This window comes from Falco naumanni, chromosome Z, assembly GCF_017639655.2.
Source record: "Falco naumanni isolate bFalNau1 chromosome Z, bFalNau1.pat, whole genome shotgun sequence".
In the NCBI taxonomy this organism is placed as follows: domain Eukaryota; kingdom Metazoa; phylum Chordata; class Aves; order Falconiformes; family Falconidae; genus Falco; species Falco naumanni.
The window spans coordinates 15,124,644-15,147,434 of NC_054080.1; the positions used below are offsets into that span (position 1 = coordinate 15,124,644).

The following is a 22,791-nucleotide window of genomic DNA, read 5'->3' on the forward strand; positions in this document are numbered from 1 at the left end:
TGAACTTACTGGGAAAATTTTTTTGTTACATCAAGTCAGAAAGGAAGTTCATGTTCTAGTTTATTTCAGCAGAACTCTGTCTTCTAAATGTCTTCTTATTTCAAACTATGGACCTCATGAAGAAATCACGTGGTGATGTTCTCTGGCCTATGTTACACTGGAGGTCAGATTAGAATAAATGAAATAATCCCCTGTGCCTTTATATATATATATATATATATATATATATCTATATCTTTCTCAGTAACACTTACAACAGAACAAAACATTCAATTCACTGAAAATCCAAACAAGACAGAATTATACCCTGTTTGAAGCTGCAATGAGGAGAAAAAACCTAAACCAACTGAATCTGTCATTTGAGAATCAGGGTCTGAAGGGAACACAGTAGCGGACAGCTGCTTGCTTTCTTAGCTCCTTTTTTGACATTACCCAAACATATACTGTGAAAGCTGACAAGTGGAGTTCACCAAAAATTGCAGCTGTCCCAAGGATCCACTGCTTCCTGTTCCACATGATTTCTTCAGTCTGTTTACCAAAAAGCAGAGAGATTAAAAAAAAAAAAAAAAGTAGGGGAGGGAAAGAAAAGGTACTTGTGAGACTATGGAGTATTTATGTTGTCCATATGAGCCTGGGAAATACATCCCTTGAAAGCTGTTTAAATAGTGAGACCACTAGGTGCCTAGAACAGCAACTACTATTTACTGAGGAAAAAGAATTTACCCTAAAGCTAAATAAAACTCCAGCACACTACAAAAATTCATGCTGGGAGCTAATATGAATAGCTTCACCACAGTGGCCTGAGCAGGCAAACGGAGTGAACTCTCTTCTGTTCTGTTCCTGCATTCCCACTTAGGGCTGAGACAGGTCACAGTGTTTCTGTGGTTACATACAGAACTTGTCTCCAGAGCTGTCAGACTCTTACATTCCTTAAATCCACTAAAATGGATAAAGGAAATTCAGAATAATGGAAATAAGGACAAAGATTTATCATGTCTAAAATCCTCTGCAGGCTGTGAGGCCATTTTACAGAGACAGTCCTTAAAGCTTTGGTATACAAAGACATGCTCCTAAGTATTCAGTACCTCTTTCTGTCACCTGTAGACAATCCTTGACAGCTCTTCTGTTCCCATATCAACTCCCTTTTCTTCTGCCAGCCAGTTCAGTATTAGTAGGAGACTGGCTGGAAGAAAAGAGGATCTCTACCAGCAAATGAATAGACCAGAATAACTGGAGTAAATCATAGAGGAGACAGCACTGGTAAGTGGCCAGAGGTCATCGTGCCAATGTAAACATTGAGAGGGTTAAATGCAACATCCATAACAATTTATAACTCTATTGAATTTATGTTTTTTTTACACCACAGAGGAACAACAATACCACACACAAGAAAAGCCCACCAAGCCTGGCTATCCCTATTCTGAAATGATTTTCCTTGAAAGTAGCTTCTCAATGAAAGCTGTGCTTAATCACAGCTCTTGAAATCCCTTTTCAGACAGTTCACACGAGATATGTCAAACGAAATAAGGCAAGTTTAATAGGATTAAGCTGAGAAAAATGTTCAAATTTCTGTGGACAGCGCCTATGAATCCCACTCTGGAATGTCTTCAGTCTCTTCACCAAACTCGTTTGCTAATGAAAGGGTCAGCCTCAATCCCCATGCACTGGACATACATTTTTTCCAGAACAATTCTCTGAGATCACATCCTACACAGACTCAAAGCAACAAATTATCCTCTTTACGTTACAGCCACTCAGTGCTCCAAAACTCTTGCACTATTAGTAAGGACATCTCTAAGTCTGTTTTGTTTCACATCTGAGTATATCATCTTCCAAGACTGATTCCAACTTCTCTGAAGAATGAACAATCACCATTTTCACTGTCATTAATTTCTCTAAATGAAAATAGCGGTTTGCATTAATACTAATGGTGCATCTAAACAAAGGCTGCTGCAGACAGATAAGAACAAACAGTACCCAACACAATTACAAAGATTCTCTGATCAATTGTGAAAAGCAAAACATGTAACAATACACATGCTGAATAACTGCATTTCATTCAACATCTTTACGAGCAATACTCAGACAGGCTGGCAGGCAGTATAATTTCCATTTTATGGATAGAGAATTGGTGTGCAAATAAATCAGAAAGATTCCCTTGAGAGAAAACTAACTTACCGAAGAATAGACACAAACTTCCCTTTACAATTCTGGGTGCCTAATCAAGGACTTGCTGAAAAGAGGTACCCAGAACGCCAAATCCAACACAGTACACATCTGTTTCTGAATTGTAAAATCTAAGCCATTCAAACAATTTTACTAACAGTTTCATACCACAAATGGGTGAGACAAGAAGATAACGAAAAGTGTGCAGGTGCACACTATGGTATCTGCAACAAAGGCTCAAGATGAGGGGAGAGCAGAATATAGATGCAAGTGCTGTTCTATGGAATAATGCCCCAAAGGGTATTTATAAAATCTCTCTGCAGGACTGCCCAGACATCCCAGTCTGTAATACAACCATGGTGCAATCCAGCACTCCATAAAGGCTCATGCAGACTCTTCCCCCTCCTCTAAGTCAATTCAGAGTGAAAGATTTTTTCACATACATTAAGCATTCCTGTTCTGACTTGTATCAGAGTCCAGCCCCATTCTAGAGATCACAGGTCTTTCCTGTTCCTCAGCTTCTTCAGATTTGATTTGATGTACAACAGCAGGAGCTGCTGGGAGGAGAAAACTGGTAGACCGAGGGCATTTACTGATTCCATTCTTAGGATGACAATAGGTAAGCCTTCAGGATAAAAGTTCCTCCAGATATACCTTAATACAAACATAAGGGGGGAATACCTAGAGCTAAAAGCTTGTGTGTTACAGATTGTTGGTTCAGTAAAGCCCATCAGCATGCCAGTGTGTTACCTGCTCCCCATGCTCATAGACAGAACACATTTTCTGCATATGCAAGAGCAGAGTAACAATACTGATATACTCCAAGACGGAAACCTGATGTAACAAAAGCTCGCAGACATACCAATGGAGAAAACCCACATATTTCACTGCACCTTCAATTCCAAAAATCATTCACCCTGAAGAAACATAAAAGAACAGGTGCTTGAGAAATCAAACCCATTTTTCACTACGCAAAATACATGGTACTGCTTCCTTTGAAATTCTCCTTCTTCTTGCTGTGCTGGCAAAGTCCAGATTAAAAGATATGGTTAATGCCTTCTTTCTACCTGTTAGAGTAGAAAAGAAATTGATAGGAACTGGGAAAAAAGCTCCACAAGTTTATCCTGACAAATAACTGCCAAGGCCAAGAATAAGATATTTCAAATGTCAGGAAATATTGATAGACACAGCCTCTTGATGTATCTACTAATTAGCAGCCAGCCCTAGCTGCATATAAAATGCAAAATATGGGGCTGAAGTAATTGTAACGTATGAGCATTCTTCTTATTTGTTACTCATCTGGACCAAGTATTTATACATAATACCTCAGATTTCTTCCAGCAAGCTCCCAGCCTTCCCCCCTAGAAGAATCGAATCAGGAGTCCTTAACTAAGATTGCTAAAAATTACATAATTACACTGACATCTCCAGAGATATAACATCCTGTCTTTTTTTTTTTATTACCTGCAGCCACAGATAAAGATTTAGGCTGTCTACACTACACAATGCACTCTTGCAAAGTTGTCCTTACCCAGAAGAAACTATACCAGCAAAGATAATTTCACTTACTTGCCCCACTCTTCAGGAAAGCTGGTAGTATTATAAAAGGAATATTGTGCTGCCCTTAACAGCTCTCTCATTTGGGCTGTCTGGTTAAACCATAGCAAAGCTTGTTAGTTATATACAGTCTTAGAAACAGAAACTTCGAGAATAATTCACTTCCCAATTCATCAGTTTTGAATGGGAAATCAAAAGGTGGGGAGGGCAAAATTCACTAAGTTAGTCTCTACTGCCTTGCACTGAACACAGATGTACACATACTGAGAGGATGATACCAATGTAATTAGGCTTTGCTTTCCATCCATTCTGTATCTGCCTAAGTGGCTGGGCAAACAGCACAGCAACACAAATTTGATTAGCTTTCAACAAGCTAATAATGCAATGCTGACGTGATCAACGTGAGAGGTTTACCAGGGGCAAATGGCTAGAATGAAAACATTTTAGGCTAACAAAAAGCACAATATCTAGCAGCCACAGCTAACATTTCATACATTTCAGGCTATTCCTGAAAGACACTGTCCTCTCCCCCAGCTCCTGTTCAAAGGCTCAAACTTAATAATCTCTAAAAATGATGGTAGGAAAAGACCATTCTTAGTACACAGAATCAAAGGCAGCTTATGCTTTAGGACTTCTTCCTTGCACTTACCTACACTGGTAGGAAATATATCTTCATTGTTGATCTGCACCTCGATCCAGTCCATGAGAAGATTCATATATTGGGGTGCTGACAATGCTGTGGGCTTCTTGTACTTCATGTCATCCTGCCACCGGTACTCATACTTAGGGCCTCCAGACATCACTGGGCAGGTCCTCTCTGTGCAGAACTCACAGACAGTTCCATAAATGAGGTTGATCCTATTGAAGAAGTCAACAACATGGACAGCCACCCAGTCATTTTGGTCTTCTCCACTGGGCAACTGCACGGCCGCTTTCAAGTCCACCCCTGAGTTCAGAGAGGCCTGCGCTCGTTTGTGAAGTTCAAACCTCTGGGTTCCAGGTTCAAACTTGCGTTTTGGGCGGAAAGTCTTATCCTTATTAAAGACTTGCTTGAGTGCTATGGACATGTCTGCTAATCTTCTGTTCTGCAGCAGGTGGCAGAAAAGCAAGGCTGAGATTTAATGCAGGTATCTGAAAACAACTGCTCCCTATCACAGGTCCTCCAGGCCCTGATGTTTTCCTCAGAGAAGCTCGTATCAACTTCAGAGCAGTGTACTAACTCTTCCTCTTGAAAGCCTTCCCAAAAGGCTTCATGTCCCTAAGGATATGGAAACAATACACATTAGTGGTGAATTCTAGTCTGGCCCTGTCAGTTTTATTACTATTTTACCATCATTTTCCACTAATTGTGAGCTGAAAAGCAAATAGCTAGCCTTAAAAATTGGTCAACCCCTAACGTGATGAACATTTAAAATAAAAAAAAAAAGTGCCTAATTTTTTAAAGTATTAAGGAATTAACTTAAGTGTCCTTTTTAATCATCTACCCAAATAGAGGCTCTTAAGTTATCATAAAGACAGGAATTCAATAAATCTTGTATGATCTTCCCATTGTTAGATCATTTTTAAATCAACCTTTTCATTTTGCTGCATTTTTACAGTGGTTGCATGCCATACATAATGTATAAATAAATATAGTACACAAAATACTATATGACAATTTAGAAGTCTTATCTAACTGCTCTTAAAGTGACTCTAAGCATTCACCATAGCTTCAGTGCTCTTTTCTATAGGAAAAAAAATCTCTGTGCAAGACTTTTCTGTATTTGTTATCTTTTTTTAATTAATGAGCTATTTGATTTTGCAAACCTCATAGAAACTAGTTAGAGTGAAAACTACAGTATTGCACAGGACTAATTCCTGGTTCCCACAGAACTGCACAGAGATTTCTACTTTTCTTGACCCACTTTCAGGAATTCAGTAGTGGTCCTAATTTTCTGTTGGATTGTGTAGAATGATTAGAAAGCAATGGTGAAACTGCCACTTTCTTTACAGCTCTATTCATCTCTACAAGGGGATACTTGGCATACCTTCTTACAGAAGGAAAAGCATACATTGTTTCTTCTAAACGACACTGTTAACAATGAATGGTTTTAACAGCCAGTTTGAGAGAAAAAAAATAAATTACTGCAATAAAGCCTTGTTTATTTTTATATACAAGAACATGCAGAAGAGTATTACCATCAGTAAATGTAGGCAATTAGTAGGTGATATGGTAGATAGGGGCTGTCTCAATTAGACTTTGGTTTAGTACTGAAGTTTTTATGATTAAAGACAGGGAACAAACATTTCATGCTGTGAGTTATTTGAAATAAGTAACACAATATGTTTTAAATTTGCACAGTACTACAAAAATCCTACCCTAACAGTGGCTGACAAACTCGCATCATGGAATTATGTGTGCTCCATGGCTTCCCTTAACAGAAATCATGTCCATGAAAATTTTACTAGGCTGTTTCTGGAAAGCATTGCATTCTTCTGAAGGCAGTTGGTAAAGCTTTGCTGAGGCGCAGAAAGGAGGAGGAAAACATGTTTCTTTTTTCTTAAGCCCCACCAGAAAGCAACACATACCTAAGAAAAGAGAAGTCAGGTGGCTAGACCCTGCTCCCACACAATAGAATGTGCCATAAAAAAATCCTCTCCCAAGCAGCTGAAAGATTAGCATCCAACCAATTTGCCAGCAAGCAGCAGCTAAACAAAACCAGCAGGGAAGGGTTTGTTTTTCCTTTTGCTGATGGCATGATGGAGGGATACTCCAGTCATGAGTTTATAAACAGTTATTCTTTCTGTGCCAGCAAAATAGAAGAAGTTCAACGATGAATTCTAGGGAGACTACTGTATATGACATGTCCCTTGGAGTAATGTTCAAACACAGAGATCCTGAAACCTGATAAAGGTTGTGGAAAGAAGACTTTAAACAAAACTAACCTTGGAACAATTTACTTAAGTGTCATTGCCACAGGAAATCATTAAAGAGACAGCTTTGTCCTAGTTTATTGTTTGTTGCTAAGACCCATAACCTCTACTCTCAAATGCTCTGTGGAAGTCAGCTGTTTATTTCAAAGCCTTTCAAAGAACAGGTGAGTATGCTGCACAGACTTTTGTGATTGACACACTTAGAGATGGCATGGAGCCAATGTCCCCATTTGCAATAATAACGATGTTAACTTCAGAGTTTTACAGCTGAGGTAACTACTTTTTTCCCACTTTAATATACCTGGCACTCTTACGTGGCTCCTTTGACTGCCTTCCTCACCTGTAAATATTCACCAGAAAATGCAAGAAGTTCTTATTTAAAGCAACATGCTAAGCACCAAACAAAACATCTTCAAAAGACACATTTTGAAGCACAGTACTCACTGATGTTAAATATTTTCTAAGTAAAACAGAAGACACAGTATTTTATACGCTATTTTCTACTAAATATGCAAACAAAATACATACTCTCTCCCACTTTTTCTCCATACATTCAGTAAATCTGCAAAAACCAATTAATGCGAGAAAAAGCAACCAAAATATCCAGCAAAGAACTCATCATCTCAAGTCTTCTGTGTACCAGGAGTCATGTGTTGACTGTGGAAGCACACATACATCAGAGTCAAATTCAACCCAAAGATTAATCCAGAAGATTACTCTATTATGAGGTCAGATGAAACTGTTATTTAATCCACCAAAGCAGAATCAGAATAAACAAATACTTCCTGTACATTTCCTGTCTGGAGAGTCTTCTGTTCCACACCTTGCAATAAAAGCTCAGGCTCTTCCTCTTTCATCTTTCCATACTTTACACAACACAAAACTACATACTATCTTTGCAAAGCAGGACTGTAGAAGTCAGACTCACTGTTTAACTTCTCTTAGAGACTTAGCTGTGCTAAGAGCTGATATTTTTTCTCTCTTAAAATGGGACTGAAGACTGTGCAAAGCCAGGGGATGCATAGACTTGCTTTCTCATGCATTTTTGTGTACAAGAACGCAAAATAGAAGAGTGTGTGACCTGATGTTCACAGAAATACTATAATTAATCATCCCTCTCAAATATTTTTTGGCATCCTGCTTCCTGAGGGTATTTGCTGTCTAATTAACCCTTGTCTTCACTCAAAAGCTAACAGAAATGAACAAAGAAATAAACAATAATTTTGAGACTTACCCCCTCCACTTCTGAAACAGATTGCTTTCCTGCAGGTTACACAGCTGCCCTTTACTCAAGCTGCCCCAACTCAAGCAACAGCTTGGTTAGGCTCTTCTAAACAGTTACAAACAACATCAGAATTACTTCCCTGGCATAAAGAAGCTTTGACTTTACTCACAAGAGACAAAAGAACAGGCTCACCTGATTTTCAGCAGAGATTAAACACACTTTAGGTGCGGATCCTTCAGAGACTGAAGCTAATGGGAAAGCTCTAGCCAAAGTCTGTGGGCTCTAAAAGCATCTTTACTGCTTAGGCAATAAAGTGGTGGTAGTTAATAGTAGGATGGCCACTCCCCTGCTTTGGAATGAATCACTAAGCCACTCCAGGAACTTAGGCACCATTAGATTTCCACCAGGTTGCTGCACTGTGTTTGAATCAACAATCAGTGACGAGAGGTTTGTCATTCCATCGCAGATCACATACTGTCAATTAAAACTTTGTAGTGTTGGATGTGGAAAGCAAAGCCAATGCTTCAAAATCAGACAGCACTAATGAAAGGAAAATTCATCAGACAGCCTCAACAAAAAACGGTGAGCAAAACCTCCTGATTTTTAAAGCATTGAGAATGTAACTTGGCTTGCCAGCCACCGCTTTCACTTCCGTGACAATTTTCATCTGATAAGAATGAGAAATGCTCCCAGTTTCATTATCTCAGTTGGTGGTGGAAGAGTTATTTCAGAGATGAAACATGGTGAATAATGTTGTGGTATTGGTTAGACTGGATCATAACACCTTGAAATTTTTGGTACAGTAGCACCCATCCTCCTTCTATGTAAAATTAATTTTAACTATTGCCAACAGATATTTTGCAGTCTCCTCTCCTGTCACAGCAATGCCAGTGGAACTGATCCTGACTTATACCTGTACCAAAGGCAATAGAAGCTGGCTTCTGATCTTTCATGACAGGTCCTAACCATACAATGAGGCATAAAGAATGTCATTGTGGCTCATGGTGTTTGGTTTGATGGTATACAAAGCCAGTGTTTTGGATAATCTGGATGATCTTCTGAACTAGATACTTAATATATGTCTGTCCTGATACGGGCAGCTCAGATAACTCCTTCCAATGATTCAGCTTCTCTTCTTCCTTTTCATAGCAATATATTTCTGAAGATGTGTGACAGTCCCCAACAGTTTTACTGCTATTTCCATGCTATTCCACGGCATGAGTAATGCACTTGGGTGAATTTCCTTGCTGGCAGAGCCATGGCTGAGGACAGTAACTGCAGATCTGGACATGATCTCAGAATAGAGAACCAGACCCTCACAAAGTTAATCCACGGCATCAGTACCACAATAGGCAATGCTGTCCCTAGCCTTAGGTAGAAACATGGACATACAGAGACAGCAACTCAAGTCTAAATATGAGGCATACTAAATCAACATAAGGAAATAATAACACAGTCCTAGCCATGCAGATACCACTAAAAAAACCCACCCTCAACAAACCACACACTGTAACCACCATCATGTCTGTGTCACTGCTGAGTTAAAAACATACTATATCATTTCATCATATATATTTTTATTAAAACACAGGTAGTAAGAATGTTAAATGACACAATTTATAAACACATACCTTTCATCACAGCACTTTAGTGAGCATTATGCAAGCTTTAGAGGTCTGCTTGGAAGGTAGGTGGTGTAATTCCCATTTTATTAATCAAAAAAGTGAAGCAACGTGACTTTTCAAGCATCAATCATACAGTAAGCTGTCTATCTAGCGAGACACTGTCTGAAAACCAACTCCTGCCTCAACTGATTTTTTACATTTTTCCTTCCAAAATACAAACCTCCATTTTGAGCACTTGTGTAGTCTGATCCAAACCCAGAAGCCTGTAGGAAAGCACACATTAGATTCAAATCCCTTTAAGGTCCAACATTTTGTAGACTTCTCACGTTTGGCTTCATGCTTCACTATCCATGCAAGAGGCCATTTTACTATGATTACATCAGACAACTGGGGCAGGAAACACATTATATGGAGGCATAGACACATACCATACTCCTTTCTGATTGAGCACTTTTTCTACTTCCAGGCTCTTGTTTGAAAGCCAGCATTATACTATAAAACGAACAGGTTCTCTGTACCACTAAAGTATGAAGAATTATTCAGTAATGAAAGGTCTGTCCTGAAATCTGAAAGCATCTTTCCTATTTACAAACTAAAAATCAGTGAACAGGAACAATAATATTCCATGTATCTTATTTACATACTTAAATTTGTGCAGTTCAGCTAAGTTTTACCTGAAATCACAAGGAAAAAAAGATTTTGTACAATTATTTGTATCCATAGTGAAAACTTCTTTATATGAGAAGACATTCTTCAGGGGCAAAACCCCCTCCTCTTACTAACATATAATGTAAACAAGGAGATTAAGATTTGCCTTATGGCTGCGCCAGAACTGAAAGGGAGGGAAAAAGGATCAAAGCAAATTTAGGTTACTGAGAAAATGTCTCTTAAAAGCAGCATACAGGAACATAGGAACAAGGTTCTGAAGGTCAGTGCATCTTTTTCTACATTCCATCCTAACCTTCACAGTCTTCCAGTTCCATAAGGACTAAGCTCCCAGAATAAGGATGTCTGACTATTACTCTGAAACTTAGAAGAAGTATGCACAGATATGTGTACACAAAGTCTCAGTTTCCCAGGTGCTGGCTTGGATAACTTCTCCATAGCTTCTACAGTGAAAGCTTTCAGGTAGAATCATCACTATTAAGGACAACAATGTCCTGCTGCAGCATCTGTCCATGGTTTCTGTGTTACTTAGATGAAAGCTAGAGCATGCCAATTAATACACAAAATAACAACAGTAAATGAAAGCATCCAGTGAAAGGAAGCTTACTGATGCTCAAGACAAGAATTTGCTTTTGTTTATTGTGGCAGAAGTCCCAGAAGCTTTAGGAAAAAGATCAGAATTTGAATTAAAGTCCTCCCCAAGGCAAGATTCCTTTCTCCAAGTTCTTTCCTTTCCTCTAAAGCCACTAGGTTTACCTTAAGCTAACCTGTTGATATCCACAATAACAGCACTGCAGCCTCAAGGTACTCAGGTAGAAAGTGCTGACTGGGAAGAATCCTTCTCATAGTTAGAAACTTCCCACATACAGCAACATCCATTATTTTGACATGCAGTAACTAGCCTTTGTTTTGTCCATGTATGGGGAAAAAAATGTATGGCAGCAAGTGATTTCATGAAATGAATAAAAGCCACAACTGTAAAAGATCACATAAATCTGTAAAAGAAAACAGCATAAATACTATTTTCATAATCAAAAGGTCAAGGCTCATTTGAGTAAATATAAATTACCTTTGATACTTTCCTTATTTAGACTGATAACAACTCTACCCCATTTTTAAGGTAAAAGATTGAAAAGGGAAAGCAAAATACAACAGGTAATTGTCCATAAAACCGTGTGCTATAAAAATGAACATTGGTGAGTAACATGTGACAAACAGTAACTAATTGGACCAACTTCTGCCTGAAAATCTCTAAGCTATGCTAATATTATAGCAGCATTTGACAAAGGGAATAAAAAGATGTTTTATGATTCTGCCAAAATACATAGCTTTTCATAGAAATAAAAGTGAAAAATAACAAAGGGCTGAAGAACAGCATTGATCCCTTTGTTGTGACTGCATAACAAAGGCTTGGGGGGCGTCAGGGGATAAAACATGGTATTTGCAGTCCTTTTTAGACAAATGCCATTAATGATATTGTTATAGTTGTTCCCCTATGATTTATCTACAACGATTTAATTCCACTTCTTTCAACATTCTCTTCTATACAGTCTACAAAAAGGAGAAGTCCCTCCTTCCTTTTAGGAAGATTGTTTATACAAAACAATTAGAAGTCAACTTAAAACAGCAGTCATTTCTATGATGAACTATATCAGCTGTTTGACAGCAGCAGAATCAGATATGATTGCTCAAATCTTAGGTGTAAATGCTGTTTATTAACCCAAACGAAGCACGCTTTTCAACATGTGGATAATAGTTTGTGTTTAAACAGAGGACTCGCCTCTCAAGCAGCAGCATTCTATTAAATGTAACAGCACCTCATCTGAAATTCTGGGAAGGTACACTGACTACCTTGAAGATACTGAGCATACCCTGGCTCTTATTTCTTCACTGTAAGTTTATAATGTGACAGCATCCATGGCAATCTAGGATGTTTTGGATGGGAACGTGGCCTTACCGTAGCACGCAGTTTAAGGTGAACTGAAATGGGTATCTCTCAGACCTACAGTAAAGAAACTGTAAAAAATGCATGTTTTAGATTACACTGAAGCTCAGCCTCTGTTCTTCCATCATCCAGGAACTTCAGGTCTTGACCCTCTACAGACTGACAGTGATACAGGGGTACGTATGCATACCTATGATTTTTTTCTGAAAAGTCAGTCTTGCCTCACCTCCTCCCCTTTCATGTTCATGCCTTCTTGCCTTCTGCCCTATGATACCTGCCCCAGGTTTATACATCCCCCTGCACGGAGCTGTACAAGACCAAGATGTAAACTACAATAATGAAACCAACCACCAATTTTTCATCCCAATCAATTTCTTTGACCCCCTGCTTGGCCACACAGCACAGGGGAAAAAGAGCACAGCATAAGGAAAGGTCTGTGTGGAAGGCAGAGGATGAGATAGATGGAATACAAACGAAACCCATGGGAATGCCTTTTCAGGCACAGCCACTTCAGTGAATGGCACAGCCACTTTAGTGAATCGCAGTGTTTGCCACAAGCATTTCAGGCTTCCCAAACTTTTAAAGCAGGTGGGGAACTCCCTTTAGTTCAGGCAACTACCAAGGCTAAAGCTTGCCAGATTGACAGGTGACAGTGAAGCATGCAGTTCTGACAGTCCCTTTGAATGCTGTTTTTTTGTTGCACGCCCAGGTTCTTCCAGTTCTCTCCCTGGTTCACAGGCTTTTACTGGTCTGAGCTGTAGCTAACATATGTGCAAACACAGTCACTAACACATTCTCTGCAAGTACACAGACAGCCTCTGCTTTCAGTTACCTATCCCTTGTGACCTGCTACATCCTTCCACCACTAATAAACCAAAGCCTTTATGAGTCCCTGTGCCTTGTTTTGCCAGCTGCTGTTAAAATTACCATTCTTGTAAACTGTTGCCATACTGGTGGATTGGGTAGTTCGATCAGTCTGCTTACTGGGGTAGAAGTAGACAGAACCAGCTCACTAACCCTGCCTCTGCCAAAATCTTTGTCTCTGTGGATGGAGTCCTCTCCATAAATGTATGGTTCTTACACTTTTGTAGCATGCTTATTGTAGAATTTGCTGCAACAGAACTGTTATCTTTCATTCCTTTAAAAGCAATATACAGAGGACAGATGAAAGGGGTAAGAAAATTTTAATGGCCTTAAAGAAGAGGAGGACATAGAAATTAAATTACGTGGTGACTCCCTATAACACACATTTCTTCCATTTTGTTTCATTTCTGACTCCAACCTGTTTCAAAGATGAAATTTTGACTATGCTTCAACAGAGCTATAATTTTACTTTTACACTCCAAACACTGTCCTGGTAAGACAGTAAGAGCTCCTTGTTAAACCGTGGTTGAACTTCATAAGTCTCATTGTTCTGTTCAACTTAATTCACTTCTAAATCTACATTGTGGTTTTTAAAAGTACTGGCAGAATTGTGTAGACTGTGAGAGAGTTAAAATATGATTTCTTGCTCACTCCTGTACTCTCAGGACATCCACAAGCCTAAAATTAAGTCCACTGAAATCTGTTGAAAAAATGCCAGTCAGGTCATATGAGGGAACAGCGAAATATGCACACAAAAATGTGGTCTCAAAGCACGTGTCAGGGCCTTACTCTTCTGCTTTGTGTACAAATCAACCAGAGGGCAGGTATTTCTGTACAAGGCAATACAATGCCTTATCTGCTAGAAGCCAGCAGTTTATCCCCTAGAACTTCAAACGCCCTACTCTGCATGCAGTGGTCAAACTCAGTGTTATTTTTGGTCTAAATCTTAGCTTTAGGAAACCATGTATGTGTTCTGCTTTAAGAAAAAAGTCTAAATGATATGTTCCATCTCAGTGACACTTCAATTAAAACCACACATTTTCTTGTCCAGGGAAAGCATGCAAATGAACAGAGATCCAGAGTCATGTTACATACACTATGCTGGCAGGAACAAATAACCAACACCCCACGGAGAAAACAGGACTTCCTGCAAGCATAGCTGCTAAAAATGAGATCTAAGAAGGTCAGCTGACATCTATTCAGACCCTTTAGCCTTAGTCTGGCTTCTCCTACCAAAGCTTAAGTTCATCTGTAGAGAGTGAATAGGGCAGAAACAGGTTGCTGACACAGTGCCTCAGCAACTGTCCTAAGAAGTTCAGGATTTCAGATATGTTTTCCAAAGCAAGGATCTGCAAGAAGGCTATGGCATCTTCAAACTGGTGCATTGCTCCCTTTCTAACAAACACCGATAACTCTCAACATGTGCATGGTGATTCTCAGCTACAAAAAATTACCCTCAACTCAATGTTGCTGAAACAAAAACTTGCTTAAAATCATGTGGGAGTCAGTAATTGAGCTTGACCTATGCAGCCCCTCAAATAGTTAATAATTCAAAACTGAGCAGGACTGCTATAGGCACTAAACACTCCAGCAGAACAGTGAAGGTAGCTCCACTATTAACAGAGGGGAGACAGGATTTACTTGTCTTTATAAAGTAGAGCTCATCAAGACAAGGCAAAACACATAGTTCTTTACAAATAGAGGAATATGAAAAAAAAAAGGTGATAATTTAACTGCAAATATCTTTCAATTATTTATATCACAGATCTAAAACCTTGTCCTGAAATGGAGTTCCAGCAGCTGTAGGACCCAATCCATTTACTTCAAACCACTGCTCTGCATGGTTATCAGAAAAGCTAAGCGTATGTAACAACAGAAGAAATCTTTGTTTCCTTTTGTTTGGATCTAAATGCTCAATATGGCAGATAGGGAGAGTGGCAGCAACTACAGTTGATTATGAATTTTCAAACTCATACCAAGGAGCCATAATTATAGTCAAGGTATGTGTATGTGTGTCGTTTGAAGAATACAAAAGATTTCACAGAACAGAGAGATGATGATTTTGTAGGTCAATGGTCTGGTGTACTTGTAGCCTGCAACTTGGCACAGCATAATGTGCTTCAGCAGCATGCAGTCACAAGGCATTGCCTCTGCAGCTGATGGTGCAGTCTTATGTGTCTACTTGTATGATACACGCTTTCAAAATTCAGAGAAATAAATCATTTGCTGTGCTGATTTATATGTTGTTCTTAACTTCCAGGACTAAACTGACTGGATGATGAAAGAGATTTTTCTCTGGAGAACTATTTTCATCACTACCCTGCAGCTTTATCAAGTTCAACCTTATAATTTTGTCGAAATGACCTGCTATTATGTATAGGGGGTGCCAAGGATGCACGGAGCCTCTGGGCCAGTCACAATGGGATGTTTTTGCCACTCATTCCCAGTCAAGCTTGTTTCAGCAGCCAATACAGTTAGCTGTTGCTATCCCCCTGCTACTCCAGAAATGCTAATTGGCTCTGCCCCTTCACAGCTTGTTGGCATTAGAGTACACTGTGCACCTGTATCTACTAGAGCTTTATACTCCTGTGTGTCCGGTGTGCCTGGCCATCAGATCCACACAGATCAATAAACTCTGTTATCCCTGGCCTCCATCTGGCTGGAGGCAGGGTCCCTCTAATCCTGGTTGCAGGATTCCCCAAGAGGATGGCAAGTGGTGTGAAGTGGATGCTCACTTATGTCTTACCAGAATGGACTAGAATTCCTTTTCACAGGATTAAGAGTAAAGTCAGACCTATCACTCTGTTTGGAAAACTGCCCTCTGGAGACTGGAGTAGCAACCTTCCTGGAAGACTCCTTATTTGTGATTGTTTTTCCTTGTCATTCACACACCCATGCCTCCAGAGTTGAGGTAGGTTTTCCAACCCATCTCCTCACATCCTCTCCATGGTCCCACAGGTAAAATTACAGGGTATCCTACGGTATCTCTTATATTCTCCCTCCCCAACAGAAGGGCCTCTACAACTGATAGCTGAGATGTGGGTCCGTACAGGTGGAGAGTGGTATATATATTCATCAAGTTGTTGGACCAGCCTCTCCACAGCTGAGATGATGGAGGTAGAGGCACTACCTTTATATCCTCGACATGGCAAATTCACTGCTGGGTGGGATTCCAATAATGGAATTCCAACCCATTGTTGCCAATGAGTTCGCATACGATGATGGTGCGCTCTGCACCAATTTCTGCCACGTGGGTCCTGTGCATAAGACTTCATCAGGATCTGTGGGTGACAGTGGATTGTCCTGGTCATAAAAAACCATTTCTTTCATGGCCAATTCCCTCAAGTACCAGATATATTTCTCTACTGCAGTTCACTTGCCTGGGCAACATGTAATATCCTCCTTGTAGAGATACCTTTCCTTAACATTTGACAGGAGTCACCTCCAGAGGCTGAAGGCTTGCATTCCTTTTCCAATTGCCTTGTTAATGCTCCCTTCTTTGGAAAGTGACCCCAGCTGCTTGGCTTCCCTACTCTCCAATTCCAAACTATTAGCCCCATTACCTGAGCACTGTGCTCACCAGGACGACAGCTGAAAACTCTTCACATATCCTGCAGCACATTCAAGGATAGAGCTCAAGTGGTTACCTCTTGCCAGCAAACAGGGAAAGCTCAGCTGACAATCTCTGGAAGGTGTTATTTGAAAGACTGCTTTGAACTAGGGTGGTTCCCCACATCCTGGCACCGCACAGTTTAGTTCTCACTAAAAGCCAATTGCAATGGGAAGCACCTGGATCAGCAACATGCTTTTCATTCAGACCATAGCCAAGATGCCATACCCTGGCTCACATCATAATCAACACAAACCTATCTGTTATGTCATTGAGTGTCTCCATGCCCATGTTCTGTATCTCTTTCCTCCTTCTGCTTCCTATCAGAAACACATCCAGAAGATAATGGTGTTGAGGTATTTTTTTTCACTACATATTTAGCACTTCTACTACACAGCTTTATTGTATTTATTTTAACATTTTAGTTTATCTATTACAATGTTACAGAATCTTTAACAGTACTGAGAATGCTGATTATGTTTACACAAATTTTAGCACTTGCAATTTATTCCTAAACTGGCATTAAGCCAAAACAGCCTTAGACCTACTGCCCCTTATGATGCTTTTATCTTGTTGCTACATGAATAAATGGTTAGGAAATTCCATTGCTACCTTGCTATTCTTTATCTCATTACAGTCACATCTTTTGCCACCCATGCATTCCATACATTATGCTTTTGATCCCATCTCAATTTATTTGAGTATACCCAGCTGTATCACACATAATAGCTGATATTAGAGAGGCAGATGCCATCATAATTTTTGAGGCAGCAGTCACCACAGATCCAAAGAGTACTCCAAAATAATAATACATCTGCTCTCTGAAAAGCATGCCACCCACACAACTAACTGAGAAAACTGAAATCCTACCCTAATACAGCAGGGACAGAAGTCCAAGTTTCCTTTAGGAAAATGAGTGAGAACTCATGATAGCAAGCCACACAACTGAGTTTCTAAGCAAGCAGGTTTTTTGAGGGAGTCACTGTCTTGCTGACCACTGTTCTGGCTCCAGCAAGACTTGAAACTTAAGACTATAGATATTTCTTTAGGAATGGCCAATAATACCCAAGAAGTACCAAGGTGCAAGTCACTGGCACTGTATCTGGTAGATACTATAATTACAACAAACTGGATGGTAGTTAATAGATGGAGTATCCCATACTGTTTCACAGACTGAAAACACACATCTCAGCAATGCTATAAAATCAGATACAGATTCAGAAATATTTTCCCTTCTTGTTTTTTCCCTAGATGGAATTTCTATCCGTCTTAGTCCTCTCTTTGTTCCAAAATATCATCTTAATTTTCCTTGCACGCTTTTTTCTTTCTCCCCTTCTTCACTCTTCTACTTAATATTTCTTACAGTCATGTCCAGGAACTGCAAGAGGCTTTGGTTAAAAGTGTCAGCTAAACAGCAATTTAGAAGGCCAACATCAGGCACTTAAAGCAAAGGCTGCTGGCTACATCCCATTTTGCATCTACTGAGTTTCTAACCCTAGCTTCAAGTGTGGAAAACAATCAGGCAAATACACAAAGATAGTGTAAACCTTCTACATTTCCTGCTTTTTATATCATCACGTGCAGACACATACAATTATTAAATTATTGCATGTGTGGGAGCACATGCAATTAGAGGAGTAGTCTTCTTGTGCACTTCCTGTTAAGATCAACTCACTGAAAGTTGTACAGCCTGTAAGACCACAGCCTATCACCCAATTATTCACCTGCCTGCTCTAAAATAAAACAAGATTAGCTCCATTTAGGTCAAAGCCACACTGATTTAGCACACTCAGGAATTCAAGATAAAATCCACTATTCTGTGATTCATTCTTCAATACATCTGCTTAAACTTAGCATGAAAAGTGTGTATAATTACAATGGAATAATTTACTACTGCCAGGAAACCAGGATTTTCCAAGTTCTGCTAACCATCATCACTATTTTGATTACTATTTTTTTCTTCAGCTACCAACTCTTTATTTTAGAACAAATATGAACACTGGTGCTATATTTCCTCTACTTACTAAAAATAAAAAAAACAAACTAGTCAAAACAACAGACAAAGCTGAAATGTTCCAAATATGGAAAAATAAAGAGCTTGCAATGCAAGAATACATTCAGATTCAAATATATTTCAACAGGAGTTAAACAGGAGTTACATTAAATTTACAGCAGTAAAATGGTCATGCCAATTTAACACAAGATAATGGTTAACTTTCAGAAGTCCCTCCAGATCTCTCTAAAGGCCTAACTGAAATTTACTTTATTATAAACATATTGATAAGTCTTGAGAATATCATAAAAATGTAAGGGTGCTTCTGAAATTGCATAGGCCCCATGCAAACTGTAGTATTCAAAGTCCAATGTAATTTAGTGAAGCAGATCACATCTACAGAGAGTTACCTAGACGTAGAATATAGCTGTTCTGGCCTGCAGAGATACAACAGGTTCCCTTCACATTCTGTAGATTTCCTCCAAAGCTTCTACATTTAATGTCACTTCCAGTTTTCCAAGACACACACCCATGGAGGCAGAATATAACCTTTAATTTCCAATACACAGGTACCTATCCACACCCCTTAAGCCAAATGACATAATACCCTGCCAAACTTCACAGAACAGTTATCATCTGTAGTAGCCTGGACACACAAAATTTTTGCTTGTTGACAGTGGTCTTTGGATATACTGACTTGTAATTCTTCTGTGTCACAGAGACACTGTATCCAGACTGTGAAACTGCATACTCTGTACCTGAACTGTGCCTTGAACAGAAGAGATTTCAGTATATGGTTACTAAAAGGTAAGGGGTAACCTTATGTGCTCACTTCTGATCTGTCACATCCCTTTGTCATAAGGACTGTTAGATTAATGGCACAGTTTATTCCAGTATCAGGCAGATGTTACAGAATCGATTCACTGAAAAAATGCAGGAAACATTATGTCAAGCATTATGCTCCTTGTCTGGTTAAGACTTCACAATGTTTCAGTTTCTAAGACATTATCAGACAAATACAATTAGTCTAGGGTACAGATATGTGCTGCTGTACTACTGTTAACATGAGCATTAAAAGATAAGACTTTGCTGAAACAGATTCCAAGAGCGCAGGCAGCAATCCAAACAAGTGAGTTGATTCAGCTGCACTTTCTTTTTTTGTTCAGGACTGAGGAAAGGGGACATCTATGGGGAATATAAGGAATCAACTCATTGTTTCAGGCTTCAGTATCCCTGAAAACTGAAACAACCCTCCTGCTAGCCTACTGTCTGTTTTGAGTTGAAACACTGGCATGCACATAAAAAGAACTTAAGAAGAAATAAGCTTTCAGTATAAAGACAAATTCTCATTTCAGTTATAGTTGCTCGAAGCAGAGAATAAGAATGGAGGCATGTTTTGCTTCCTCAAGATGGAGGTAAAATGAAGCACAGAACAGCAAAAAAAACTATTCTGTAAAGAGTTAAACTCACCCAACAATTCAATTCTACCCCCACAACAGCTGGGGATGGAACTAGATAATCTTTAAGGTCCCTTCCAACCCAAACCATTCTGTGATCAACACCTTCTTAAAGTAAAGCACCAATCTTTTTGTGGGTAAACATGTTCCCACTTGAGTTCAAATTTGAAATCCAGTTTCCATGACAGTTTTGGCAGACTGTCAGTCCTTCTTTGCTATCCTACCCACACACAGTCACTGATATTTAAAGATCTGAAACAAATATCTGCTAATAGTACAGTACATCAGTTCCAGAGGAAAACTATGATGACCCTATGGAAGATAAGTAGTAACAGTCTCTTTTAACTATTTTTGTTTAAGGAAGAAACCACCTCTGGAAATACTATACCTGTCAACCACGAGATGCAGCCGGATGTTATGGATCTCCTAATTATGAAGCTTTAAGAGCCAATTCTTCATGAGGATTTAGTCCCTTCCAACCCAAACCATTCTATGATCTAACATTTCAGAAAATGGGCTCACAATTGGCTCCTTTCTATAATACTGTACTAAACGGGCCCACTAATGGTAATTCTGTCCCCTTCTACCCAAGTGGTAAAAAAGTAGTTTAGAGGGCCAACAAAGATTTGGCCTCTTGACATGAAAAATCACAGCAAAAATACTCTTTTAGTGGATATGATTTTTTGTGCGTACTTCCCATCAAGCACTTTTGAAAATAAATCCTGAAATTTAAGAGTCCCAGACATGCTTGAAAAACAGCTTTCACATCAGATTAAATATACTGGACTACTGTATATTCATTCCTTTAGTTTAACTAATAGAACAAGATCAACCTGTCTAAAAAGAAGCTTAGCATTGATCATTTAAACTAGTACAGATTGTGCTAAATTTAATAATAATGCATGATAGTATTACTGCAGCAATATAAACAGAGTGATCAGGACATATTTAAACCCCACAATCTACAATCTACAAGTGACAGGGCAAAATGAACAACACAATATAATGCATTGCTGAGCACAAGCCTGTATTAAGAGCAATTAATGGCCCTACCTTAGAAATCTAATAATTGCGAATCACAAATTAGCAACTCCACCTTTCTGGTCCAAATGTCAGATTATATGGCATAATAAGCACTCACACATATTAAATCAAATAAATGCATGAACAAAGTTCGTAACAAGCAACACCAGCAACTCTGAGTTATGTATCAGTAGCTTACTGGGTAGGAAACCTGGAAAAGGGAGAGTAAGGCAACTGTACCTCTGGACTGACATTGCCTAAAATGGGCTAAATTCTGAAAGGGTTGAGGACTGAACAAATTTTGCCTGTATGATTTACAGGGACAACACAATTTCAGCCAGAAAGACAATTTCATACTTCTTACTGATCACCTAAGCCACCTGACCTAGCCAGCACCAATGTTTCATCCCTGCACACTCAGAACACAGAAGTGTGCTGGCTTTGTGGTTACCAGACCAGACCATTCCTCAAAGTGTTACTACACTATATTCCTCAGAGCATGAAAACTGGCCAGCATGCTGGTCCAGCTCAAGCTAATCAGTGTTCCCATAATGCAGAACATTGGTGTCTCCAGTGCAGATACATACAGTAATCCAGCAGAAGAAAGTGCAGCTGCCTCTGCCATGACTGAGAACATGGCAAAAGTTAAAGCCTTCAGATAAGCTGTGGGGGCTATTGTCAAAGCAAAGTACATAAACTCAGGGAGTATTTTTCTTCTGGTATGAGATGTAGGACAGTGGCAAGATACAGAGGGGTTACAACTAAAATCTTTGTGAAGGGAATCATTTGTTCAAATGTAAGTATTTCTGTTGTAGATTTTGACACATTTGGCTCTTGTCTAGACTCCCATTATAGTTAATGAAGAGAAACATATTTCTATGACATGACTCACCTCATCCTAGACATATATCAGAAATATATCATACGTATCAAACTTATAGATGTTGATCTATCTCTTCTGAAAATAAAGGTAGCCTAAGGTAATGTGTCCAGATGTGCAAGTCTTACAGCTAGAAGCTACAGATCCCATCCTTAACATCCCTTCACACTCGCATCACTAGCACTTCATTAGATAATGGGCATGCTCCTTTGCCCATTTTTCTTCTACTGTCTCAACAGAAGCAAAGTAATGCTTCTATGTTACACAGGGTTTCATTAATACATCTAAGGAAAATGTGTGATTTTCTGATGCAAGATGTTTTCAGAAATGAATAATTATGTAAATATTGTATTGGTCTTCATGAAAAAGACAGAGTAATACTTCTCTACTGAATTTTAATACAATAGTATAGAAGTGCCTCCCATGGCAGGTGATATTGCTGCAACAGATTATGAGACCTAAGATTCTTAAACACACATGACTTAAATTCTACAGGACAAACAAAAAAAACCCCGAACCCTGACACTTTCTATCAAATCCCAGTAGGGGCCTTATGGTTTTAATGCAGCCACTGGTGTCCTCATACACATACACTGAACCTTCAAAGTTATTCTTTCCAGACTTACTCCTCTTAAACACAAGGGAATTCCATTGCCATGGACTGAGTACACAAAGATATAACTAACAGTTCAGAAATGCAAGTGGGTTAGCCACAAGCATGGCAGAGAGAAAGCCCTCCTGGACTTCAGTAAGTATGTGTAAGAGTTGGTCCAAAGAGAACGATATTGTCTCAACATTGCCAACAGTGACCTGGAGATGGAATGTGGTGACACAAGACACCAAGACCCTGGGAAGGAGAACTGCACG

The 22,791-nt window shown here is 39.2% G+C and overlaps 1 protein-coding gene across 5 annotated transcripts in view; it reads right to left on the reverse strand.

The window, feature by feature from the left end:
* The window catches only part of MOB3B (MOB kinase activator 3B), a 108,389-nt gene that overhangs the window by 58,388 nt on the left and 27,210 nt on the right, over positions 1-22,791 (reverse strand). For all 5 annotated transcript variants that reach the window (XM_040580177.1, XM_040580173.1, XM_040580178.1 and 2 more), the window contains one exon: positions 4,373-4,981. In XM_040580177.1, the coding sequence (XP_040436111.1) occupies positions 4,373-4,790 (418 nt within the window). In that variant the 5' untranslated portion in view covers positions 4,791-4,981. The remainder of the gene's footprint in view (positions 1-4,372; positions 4,982-22,791) is intronic.